This window comes from Oratosquilla oratoria, chromosome 20 (assembly GCF_046742065.1).
Source record: "Oratosquilla oratoria isolate Oo_2021 chromosome 20, ASM4674206v1, whole genome shotgun sequence".
In the NCBI taxonomy this organism is placed as follows: Eukaryota; Metazoa; Arthropoda; class Malacostraca; order Stomatopoda; family Squillidae; genus Oratosquilla; species Oratosquilla oratoria.
The window spans coordinates 15,459,283-15,471,720 of record NC_134796.1 but is presented as its reverse complement, the minus strand read 5'-3'; the positions used below and the strand labels follow the sequence as shown (position 1 = coordinate 15,471,720).

The window sequence follows — 12,438 nt, the reverse complement described above, 5'->3', positions numbered from 1 at the left end:
ACAAGGGCAAATACACAAATAGATGCAGAAACAAGGGCAAATACACAAATAGATGCAGAGACATAGGCAAAGGCATATTGAGACTCATAGTGGGACGCTGGAACAAGCATGGACTGAAATAGGAATACTATGTTTCAACAGAAACAAACTTGTTTTAGGGGTTGTTTTCAAGAATATGGTGCATCCTGCTGGTCTAAAACTTAGTGGCATTTATCCGCCATATTCCCTTAAAGTATACGGTCATTAGCCGCCTCGGACCACGTTCTTTGAGGGCCTAGTCACACCAGGCTTACGACCTGTTTCCGACCACCGGCGACCACGCTGATTTGTGTTGTTCTTTTGTTTATAAAAAGAATTCAAGACAATGCAATTGGAATGAATACCCTCCTCCCCGTCATGAAGATGAATGTGAAATAGCTTGGCGCTAACCAAGAGAGAAATAAATGTGCCACCGTCGAAGGTGATCGGAACCAGGTCGTAAGCTTGGTGTGGCTGGGGCTTAACTCTGAAAGTTTGTCCAAAGTCTAAGCCCTGACTGTTTACTTAAACTTATTGGAATATTCAATTTTTAATCTGCATTGGAGAAGCAGCTCTTCGTTAAATTCACAAAAAGCTACTGGTTGATCTGGTTTTCTATTAATTGTTTTTTACATACTGTGCGACATTTTGTCTGAAGATGAAATGGAAAACGTAATTGCAAATGGACAGAATCGTAGTGACCGTAAAGTCAAAACCACTAAAATGTTTTTTTCGTTTTCTGTGGGCAGAAAAATAAAAATACGTAGTAAAAACTAGAAAAGGGATCATAGAAAGCGACAGATATATGTGAAGGTCAGAAAAAATACAAAAATAGTTCAAATACTGTGCTTTAGTATTAACAGCCGATGTGCGAATCCCTTTTCTATTTATCGGATTGGATTCAATAAAGCGTGATTATACCTTTTCACCCACGCACAATGCGAACACAACAACATCTGTTATGCATCGTTGACGTTTAATAAGTTGTGTTTTTCACTTGCGTGGGTGTGTTTACATGAACAGGTTTATATACGTTCAAAGGAAAATAATGAGTAGATCTACAATGCCAATAGAGGCCTAAAACATTTATATGTACCCACGCAGACACACGCGTATGCGCTCACATACGCATATTATACATAAGAATATATGAATATAAGAATGAAGGACACTGCAAGAGAACATAAGGCCTACACTAGGCATATACATACATATGTACACACGACTCGATGGCGCGGTGGTAGAATTCCCGGCCGCCACTACGGCGGTCCGGGTCTGAATCCCGCTCAGGGCTGAAATAATTTCAATATTGCTGCGCTGCGAGTCTTTACTTCAACTCTCGTGGTCGGGGAGTTGTGTGTGTGCGTATGTGTGCGTGTAAGACACAGCATTACCCATAGATCGGTCATATATAAGCTCTGAGTTCTCTTCCGGGAGGGAAACAGCTGTCGATCACGAATCCAACACGTGACCCAAAACCATGGTGAATCACATATACATACAAATGCATAAATACATACACGTACAAACCCATGTTTGTACGTGTACAAACACGTTTGAGCATTTACACATTTAAATACACCTGCACATACACATACACATACACATACACATATACATGTACATACACCCACACATACACGTACACGCAAACGTACTCATACACACATACACATGTACACACACATACATATACACGTACATATACACATACACACACATGTACTCACACATACATATATACACACATACACATACTCAAACATACACATACAGATGCATATACACATACACAATAATACGTACTCAAACACTTTCCAGTTTATCCTACCTAACCTCAAATTTATGTACAGTTCCAACTTAATGTATGTCCTTGATTTCCAATTATCATATTTAGATTTTAATTCATGTATTGTTTCAGCTTGGGTTATATCACCTAAGCTTTTTCAAGTATTAATGCATCTACATGGGAAACTGTCCTCTTATACTTTAGACATGTCTTCCTTCCTGCCCTTAATAAAAATATTTCTTCTGTCAATGTAATCTATCCCTTTCAGTGACCTAATTAATGTAAACATATCTCTTTCTCTTCGATCTTTCAGAGTTGATAGACACAGTGGTTTTAGTCTTTCCTCGTATGATTTACCTGACAGGCTGGGGACCAGTTTGATTGCTGCCCTTCGTATTCTCTCGATCTTGTTTATATCCTTCACTCTGTGTGGGGACCATACCAGAAAAAGCGACGGGTTTAGTGTCGTAACGGACAGGAAGAAGCTGAGGATGATAATTTTTTTTATATCTTATCATTTATTTTATATCTATTATATTATTATTTATTTTATATTATTTGTTTTTGTTTTGTTATCATTTGTCTGTTTGATTCTCATTTATTATTAGTTATATGTCAATTTATTATTATTTTCTATTTACCTGTTTGTTTATTATTTAACTATACCTATGCATTTATTTATGTATTTTATTTGTTATTTACATTATCATAGTTTTTATTTATTCATTTATTATTATGCTTTTTTTCGCATCCGACCTAGATATGGACCAAAAGGTCTCCTGTCGGCATGCTCCGCCTTTGTAATCCTTTTTGTAATTTGTACTTGCGTAAGTATGTACACAATCACTTAATACATATCCAAAAACATTCACGTACTCATAGACATACATATGCACATACACAAACGTATGTACACATATGCATATGCATATACATATATACACATGCACACAAAAATACAAACACGTCTACACATACGTGCGCATACATATACATACACACATATACAAATATACATCCGCATACTCGTACACATACACACAAAATCACACACTCACATGTTTGTAAACTTTCGAATTCCCATTCAGTAGTCAGTTCTCTGATATCAGGCTTTGTTTAGTTTAAATCTATGCATAATGGATATTTGTTGAGTTGTAGTTTGAGTGAATAGTTTGTGAAGAATGCCATCGAATCGTATGAAAATCCATTCCAGAAATGAATTGATATCTATTTTCTTCCTGTGTTCATTCTACTTCTGTAAAATATAATGTCGTTACTATATCTTTGCCTGGTGTGATATAAGAAAGAAATAGATGAATAGACAAAATGAAACAAGATTGGCTTCTCTTTATTCTAAAACACATTCAAATGTATAGAAAAAATTGACACAGAATAGTTTCGTTTTGTTGTAAGATACAATCAAGTGTATTCTAAAAAGTAATAATAATGAAATAAGATAAAAAGTAATACGAGAGGAGCGAGCGGTCCGAAACCAATCGCTAAAACTGATAAGTGAAGTGATTCTTATAAACTCCCGGTTTGACTCTTTGTGTGTTTTCTTAGACGTTAAAATTATTTAGAATACGGATTCCCACATTATTTACTCCTGGCTGGTGTGTGTGTGTGTATACTAAGGGAAAAATGGATTTAATTCGACTCTGGTTTGTAAAACTGAATGTCAGAAAAACATAAGGCGATTTCACTGATTTCCTTTTTCTAGTCCAGGTTCATGTACTAAAGCGTGACCAAAAGAGAGAAAGTGTGTAAGAGAGAGGAGGGAAGAGAGAGAGAGACAGGAAATAAAGAGAGAGAGAGGAAGAAAGAGTTAGAGGGAAAGGGAGTAAAAGAGGGGGAAGGGAGGGGGAGAGATGGAGTGAAAACAAACATGTGTATCTTATCATAATCAGTACAATTTCTATTTATCCTCCATTAATTTCTATGAGAGCATAAACTATGTATTTCATACATCACGTTAGCACAACATTTAAGCAAAATAAATGTTGTTAATAGGATTTTTTTTTTATTAGACTCTGAGATGATACATTAGTGGGAATGTATACTCTATAGTTAGTTCCTATAAACACAGATTTCCAAAATATTTTCTGTAATGTAGTATTAAAAATTATGTTTCTTTCAAAGTCCCTTACTTCAGTCAGAGGAAAACCTTTAGCATAAAATCTATCCTCAAAAAAATGAAGCAAGACAGGTTAGGATTCAGTCTGTCCTAAGAACACCCCATATTTGAACACAGTCACTGATGGGGTCTATAAAGTGTCATCTAGTTTGAAAGAATTAAGAACAATTTTTTATTTTTTTTTTTTTAGCCTAAATACTAGTCAACTTACTGAGAGGAAGGATGAAAAAAAAGGGAAACCAGCAGAGGAGGAACACTCCTACTACGATCCCTAAGGTTTTAGCGGCCTTCTTCTGTCTTCGGAACTTGACCAGCTTCCCTGGAAGGCCTGAGATGCGGCGGTCAGGTGACGAGGACGGCGAACATCCGTCAAGCGTGTCCCCCACCATTTCATCTATCTGATCATTATTCTGGACCGAGGAACTTATAGACCTTCTTTCCAGCAGACACAAGCCGTTCTTAACACCTCCAGTTCCATTGCCTCCAGATGCGGCTGTAGTGTCACCATTTCCCCAGTCACCGTGACTGAGAGTGCTGACGCCGATGCGAGGATTTGAGGCAGCAGACTGTATGTGAAGGCGAGGAACTCCTCTGTGAGCTCTAAGGATGTCCCTGGAGTCCCCTCGAACGTCCTCGTCGAGGATCGGGGACCTTGTATTCCCGTTGCTGCACGGTGAAGGGTATTTCTGTCGAGTGCTTCCTCCCCTGTGCACTCGGAGGGTGAGTCGCGGATCTTCCCGGTGATTGCCCCCCATGTGAATCCGTAGGGTCACCTCAGCCTTTGTGGTCTTCGTTCCGGATTTCAGGAACTTGGTCTGCTGAACGGCCGCACAGTATATTTTCCAATATACCACAAGAATGCAGAGGCCAGGGAGGTAGAAAGAACCTGTCACGCTAAAGAGAACGTAACCGAGCTGTTGGTTGACGGTGCAGACTGTAGGGTCAGGATCCGGTGGAGTCTTCCAGCCGAAGACGGGTCCGATAGATATGGCAAGGCTAAAAGCCCATACCGCTGCTATAATGACACACATCCTCTTTTCAGACATGATGGTCGAGTATGCTAGAGGTCTTGTCACGCCTATGTAGCGATCCAGAGAAATCACACAAAGAGACCAAATGGACGCTGTGCAGCAGAGAACGTCGACTGCCGCCCAAACGTCGCAGAAGATCTGGCCAAAGTACCATTTCCCAGAGACCTCTAGCGTTGCACTGAAGGGAAGAACCGTTGTGCCAAGGAGAAGGTCGGCGACGGCGAGGTTAACGATGAGGTAATGTGTGGAGGAACGCAAGTTTCGAGACATGAAGACGGCCAGGAGAACTAACACGTTGCCACACACGGTCAGCGTTACGATGAGACCAAGCACAATTGCTTTTAGAACAAGGGAAATGGTTTGGTAGACTCCTACACCCTCTCCTCTTTCACCATTACCTACGAAAACCTCCGGAGATCTAAATGAGGGATTGGCGAGGTCAGTGTTCGTACAGAGACCGTCATCGCCTCTTAGGGCTTCACCAATTTCCCAAGAACAATTAACAAAAGAGTCATTAAGGAGGCTGTATGAGAGGTCCCCCTCCAAAACCCAAGTGGCGTTTGTTGGGGTTAATCCCGAGACGGAAAGGGACCGAAATACATCCCACGGAGCGGCAGTCATCGCCTACAATTTTCTCTCTCTCTCTCTCTCTCTCGAAAGGAAGGGAATTCAGGATCTAGGCATGGTTTTAGGTTTGCAGTCACGCACTTTAACTTTCTCTTTTTTCTCCAACATGTCTCTACCAGGTCTTTTTGTCACTATATAGATTCTGAGGTTCAGATAGAACCACACTTAATGCTTGCAATCTATTTAAAATGCTTTACGATATTCATAAAAAAATTCATCGCTGTGGATTCAACGCTGTCTTTGAACTGTTGATACGTAATCATATATTTCTCACTTGCAACTATCACAAGTTGTGCGTTATATACTCTGAATTGAATTTGTCTTACGATTCAGCTGCAATTCACTAATACATGAAAATTAAAGTTTGTCTTAATGAGTAAATAATATTCTGATGAGGAAATTTATTTCAAACAGTTACAACTAATCTCTCGAACATAAACACTTTCACCTCGCTTCGTATTTTTCCAAAACTGTTTAAACTTTTTCACTTTACTTCATGCATCAGTAGCCATTATCCATCGCATGTCATAAACCATACACACACAAAAAAAATAGTTCTCAAATATTTTTTCTTATTTTTATCTTTAAATTCCTAATTGGTTTTTCTTTTACTTATATGTGTCTTCCTGGATTGTTCGTCTTTTCTCTTTTCTTAATGAAACAGGAGTAAGTCATGAAATTAATTCTCACTTCACGGTTAGCTCTCTCCTAACTCAGCGTCAGTAAAGGAACTTGGTTGGGCAACTCCAGTGAGGGATATGAAGCAACTGCGACCCGTCCAGCACTGACACCCTCGCCTTCGTTCTATGAACACCCCTCCCGCTCTCCTGCACCCTTCTCCTGCCACCCACCCCGCATCCCCCACCTTCCTCTCTTCCTCCCTCCCTCCTCTCTTCCTCCCTCCCCCTCTCTTCCTCCCTTTCTCTCTCTTCCTTCCTCACAACCGCTACCACTAACCTTACTCTCAACCTTCTTCGTCTCTTTATGCCGTTCTCATTGTTTTTTCCCTTCTTCCCTTGCAGGCCTATTCACTTTCTTAAATCATTCTAGATTATTAAGCGTCTTCCGGTAATGACTTCCTATTCATACCTGTGATTAAAAATCCTATCCCCACTCCAACCTAATACAATATCTTTGTCACCCACTGCACCCATCTGCTCCTACTCCTTCCTCTACTCCCACGCCTACTCCTGCTCCTATTTCTGCTTCTCCTGTTCTTACTTCCATCCCTGACCCTCATTCTACCTCTACTTCTTTTCCTCTTCTGGCTTCTCTCCTCCTCCTTCTCCTATTCCTTCTTATCCTTTCGATCCTACTCCCCTTCCCCTCTTTGATCTTTCTCCAGCGTCTCTTCTTTCCCCACCCCTTTATTCTCTTTCTGCTTCCTCCACTCCTTCTCATCTTCTTGCTTGTCCTACTTCATTTTCACTCTCTCTTTCCATTCCTACTACTCCTCCCTCTCCTCCTCCTCCACATCCTCCTCGTCCTCCTCCTCCTCCATCTTCTCCTCCTCCTTCTCCCCCTGCTCCTCCTCCTTTTCCTCCTAATCCTCCTTTTCCTCATGTTTGTCTTCGTTCTCATAAGAACATAACAACATAAGAATAAGGGAGACTACAAAAGATCATAAGGCCTACACTAGGGAATCCCATGTCCATTACCATCTATCATCCTCATCCATATATTCCTCTAACAGTTTCTTAGAAGAATCGATAGTTTCAGCGCTCAGTACATGGTTACTAAATCTAGTTGAACCCCTCTATTAGATTACCCCGCACTCAGCGTATTTCCAGGGAGTGTAAGTTAAGATACATAGCCCCTCTTCTTAAGGTAAATTTCTGAGCCCGTGTATCATTTAGGTCATTCTTCTCTGTACTGATTCTAGTGAACTGATGTCCATTCTATAGGATAGAGACCAAAACTTTACCGCATAGTCAAGTATGGGTCTAACTAACGCTAGATAGAGTTTGATAATTACCTCTGCACTTCTATTCATAACCGTCCTAGCAATGAAGCCAAATGCTCTGTTAGTTTTATTCCTGGCGCTAATGCACTGTTTCCTGGATCTAAGGTCAGGACTCACTAGAACTCCCAAGTCTCTCTCGCACTCAATTTTCTCTAAAAATGTTTTATCCAAGTTATATATGCTTTCGGGGTTGTGTAGCTATACGTTTAACACGCTGCACTTTAAGATATTGAAGTCCATTTGTCATTTCACCGACCATGCAAGCAATTTGTTAAGATAATCCTGCAGAATCTCGGCGTCGTCTCCTGACCTAATTAGATGTCCTATTTTAGTGTCGTCCGCAAACTCATTAACATCACTATTAATCACATTGTCTAAGTCGTTTATGTACATAATGAACAAAAAAGGATCTAAAACCGAGCCCTGCGGAACTCCACTAAAAGCATTCACCCATTTGGAATCTATACAATTTATGGTGACTCGCTGTTTTCTGTCACTGATCCAAGCTCTAATCCATTCTAACATCTTTCCTCCTATGCCTTTGGCTTTGATTTCATTTAGTAGTCTCTGGTGGGGGCACCTTGCCTAACGCTTTGCTAAAGTCAAGGTAAATAACATCGTAATTATTATTGCTATACTTTAGTGTAAAAAGATAGAAGATTAGTCACACATGACTTACCCTTGGAGAAACCATAATGAGTAACAAATCAAATTATGCTTCTCTGTTTGATCTCTGAGTCTATTATCTATTATTGATTTAATCATTTTACTTGTAACTGTTGTCAAACTGGTATGCCTGTAGTTGCATATAGACGATTTATCTCCCATATTGAAAACAGGAACAACGTTTGCCTGCCCCAAACAATAGGCACAAAACCAATGCCTACCAACTTATTTAATATTTCTGTTAACTGGTCGTAGATTTCAAATCTACACTCTTTAAGCACTCTCCGAAAAATTTCGTCTGGACCTATTCTTTCTTTATTTTTTGTACTATAGAGATAAAGAAGCCCTTTGAGTTGGATCTAGCTTGTCTGGCAACCTTAATTTCATTGTTACATTTCTCTGTGCGCGTGTTCTTTTGAACCAGTCTTTCCATATCGTTATATTTGGTGCGATTCCCCTTTTTTATTCTTGCGTAAAGCTATCTTTTAATTCCGATCTCATATTTTAGCTTCTCCGTCATCCATTTAGGAGTATTACTGTTCTTCTGTATTAACCTGAGGTGAATAAACTTATTTTGTGCATTTGGAATTAAAGGTGTTAGGTTACTGTACATTTCATCCAAATCGCTGACCGGGCTTTTGAACTTGCGCTTGTAAGTGACCTGACCCAAGGTACGCATATTTCCTACGTGACCCAACCTCTGACTGCGCTAATGACGTCCGAACTGACTGTGTATCTTACCCCGTCACAGTCCCCTGGGTTGGATTCGTAAGTTCCCAAATGTCTTAAATAATTTCTTATCAAAATTGGTTCTCCTGAAGTCTGGTGCTAGAACGTTATTTGTGCTATTCAATTCTTCCCCCCAAAAAACATTAGATATTATTTCTTGATGATCCCTAGACCTTAGACTATCTCCTACTTTTACGTTTCTCGGTATGTGCTCATTATTAGTTAAAATTAAGTCCAGAGTATTCTCTCCCCTCGTAGGATTGGTAATAATTTGTTTTAAAAAACTATCCTGCACCACATCTGAGAGATTTTGCGGTTCCTGATCTACTAAAATTTCCCAGTCAATGTTTCTATAATTAAAAATCTCCCATAATGACTACGTTTTTTGTATTGGGGCACCCTGTGAATTTCACGAATCAAGGGATCAGTCTGCTCAATATTGAGGTTAGTAGGTCTATATAGGACGTCAATAATAGGTTTCTTATGCTTACCTATAATCGCCACCCAAATAGATTCCGTACTATCCTCTTCCTTAATCGAATTGTTAATAATAATAAGGATAGACTAAGTCTATCCTTATGAAAAAATATATCCTTCTATCTCAATTTCCGGAAGGAAATGTCTATCAGCCATATTGATTCTGGATTCAGTAATAGCTCGTTCTCATTTACTCGTATTCCTTCTCCTCCTCTTTCTCTTCCTTTTTGTTTCTATTTTGCTCTTAATCCTACTTTTCTTTCCCCTCCCCCTTACCACTACTCATTCTGTACCTCACACGATTCACCCTTTTATACAGTCTAACTTTAATCTTTTTCTTTCTCTCCCTCTTTCTCTTTCACCCTCTTGCTTTTACTCTGTGAGTGGTCAGTGTTTCCGGTCGGATTCTGTTTTTCCTTGTGTCTGGTTTTCACCCCTCAGCCATACTCACTCCACATCCTTTCTTTTGAAACCACATTGTTTACAAATTTCATTAAACTGGCACCCCAGTAACCACTCAACATGTTCTCTTTTGGTATTTAATTCATTCTTACTTCTATCTACACTCATTGACAATAACATTCTGTATTTTCTAAGGTGAGACCTACTGCCTAAACAGTCAGGTATAATGAATATTATATTCGAAGACTTCACATGTGTTTTGAGCGTATCACTAAGTCGAGATTGCCTTAGAAGGCATCCAAGGATGATCAGGTGCAGACTCTTTGAGGACACCAAGACACACACCTCTGATACTTCTACCTCTTGTGCTACCCTGTAACCCAGTTTCATTTCCGCCTCGTCTTCCGAATCCTTTTGAGCCTCTGTCTCCCCCCCTTTCTCTATCTCTTTCTCTTACTCTCTCTCTCTCTCTCTCTCTCTATATATATATATATATATATATATATATATATATATATATATATATCCGTGTGTGTGTGTGTGTGTGTGTGTGTGTGTGTGTGTGTGTGTGTGTGTGTGTGTGTGTGTGTGTGTGTGTGTGTGTGTGTGTTCACTCACTTGGTCTTTGGATCACGTGTTGGACTCGTGATCGACAGCTATTTCCCTCCTGGAAGAGAGCTCAGAGCTCGTAGGTCCGATCTATGGGTAATTCTATGACCTTACACACACACACACACACACACCCAACTCCCCGCCCACGAGAGTCAGAGTAACGACCCGAAGCGTAGCTGTACCGAAATAATTTCGGCCCTGGGCAGGATTCGAACCAAGCACTACGGGCACCACCATGCTAGTAGTTCATCGCTCTACCAACTGCGCCACCGAGTGTGTGTGTGTGTTTTATGTGTGTGTGTGTGTGTGTGTGTGTGTGTGTGTGTGTGTGTGTGTGTGTGTGTGTGTGTGTGTGTGTGTGTGTGTGTGTGTGTGTGTGTGTGTGTGTGTGTGTGTGTGTGTGTGTGTGTGTGTGTGTGTGTGTGTGTGCGTGTGTCTTGCTCTCTGTCTTTCGTTCTCTCTGTCTCTCGCTCTCTCTGTCTCTTTCTCTCTGTCTCTCACTTTGTCTCTCGCTCTCTCTCTGTCTCTCGCTCTCTCTCTGTCTCTCGTTCTCTTTCTGTCTCTCGCTCTCTCTGTTTCTCGCTTTCTCTCTGTCTCTCGTTCTCTCTGTCTCTCGGTCTCTGTCTCCTTCTCTCTATCTATCTTTGTATCTCTCTCTTAACCTCTCTCCCCTTTCTTCATTGTTTGATTCACACTAGAAATAGCCGACGTTCGAAAATATAAGAGTGAATCATTATGACCTTGAGGTAATTGGACTGATGTAAAGTAAAAAATCAGTAAGACAATTAGGGTAAACACTGCAGGTCTGCATAGAGAGGCATACAATTAGCTTCTGTTTCATGAAACCATGAAATAAAGGGACGATCAAGAAGATAGACTAGATTTCGAGGTCTGCAAAATAGAGAAAATCCTACAAAGATTGGGAAGTAATTAGAGGAAGGTGAAAAATGTAGACTATATTTCCAAATGTATCAGACATGAAAAAACAACGTTCGATTTTTCTTTACGAAATTATGAAGTACAAAAAAACAGTCATCACTGGACAAAGAAATATTTTTCTTATGTTATATAAATCCTTCAGCTTTTATTAAAAGAAATAGACGTTAGGGCAAACATGTTCAGACAGTAACTATTATTAAAGGGAATGTAATCTCTCTAAATAATTTTTGTGCATAATAATGTTCCTTTTACTCTTCTGACCCACTGTTTCTTCTCTTTGTCTCCATGTGACACCTTCGTTGGTAAATTGACTTAGATGTAAATATATAAGAATTTCATAATTAAACAAAGAGATGAACAAACAAAAATTTCTGAAGTCTTTACAATAAGAAATTAGCTCATTGACGAAGAAAATGAAGAATTACTTTAGATTTCTGTTTACGATCGACTTAACTTTTTCCATTGCGAGGAACTAATAGGCACTTGTTTTGACCGAGATCAAAGGTAAAAGCTCACAGAAAGTTCTTTGCCCCTCCGACTGAGGGCAAAGAACTTCGATTGAGCTCCAGTGATTTCCACTTGCCCTGGAGTGAGCTCCACATTTTCTCATTCCCTTCCCTTTCTTTCTGCAAATTTTCTTGTTGCATTGCCTCTGACACAGGGCATCGGGCGAGAGGTAGGGACGACCCTTCATCCAAGAGGATCTAAGATGAGAGTGAGGAAGGGGGGATGGATGGGAATGGAATAGGTAGGAGCGAGTGTCTGTCTTTTGACTCCACTAACTCCCTCATAACTTGAGAAAAACCCTTGAAGTACATGGATAGGATGGACCTTTTTTCAAGCGATATATTTCAAAGAGCACTAGGAAAATAGTATAAAACACAAAGACTCTCAAGAGAGTTGCCCTGGAAATAAGAAAATAAAGAGCATACAAGATATATAGTTCTTTTTCTCTCTCTCTGGCTCCCTCTCCCTCCCTCTCTTTCTCTCCTTCTCTCCTTCTCTCCTTCTCTCCTTCTCTCCTTCTCTCTCTCTCTCTCTCTCTCTCTCT

General features: G+C 40.0%; 1 protein-coding gene across 1 annotated transcript in view; it reads right to left on the bottom strand.

Moving 5' to 3' along the window:
* The window catches only part of LOC143036112 (alpha-1A adrenergic receptor-like), a 298,374-nt gene extending 292,781 nt beyond the window's left edge, over nucleotides 1-5,593 (bottom strand). The window contains exon 1 of the mRNA XM_076203365.1: nucleotides 4,153-5,593. Coding sequence (XP_076059480.1) covers nucleotides 4,153-5,593 — 1,441 coding nt within the window. The remainder of the gene's footprint in view (nucleotides 1-4,152) is intronic.
* Between the last annotated feature and the right edge of the window lie 6,845 nt (nucleotides 5,594-12,438).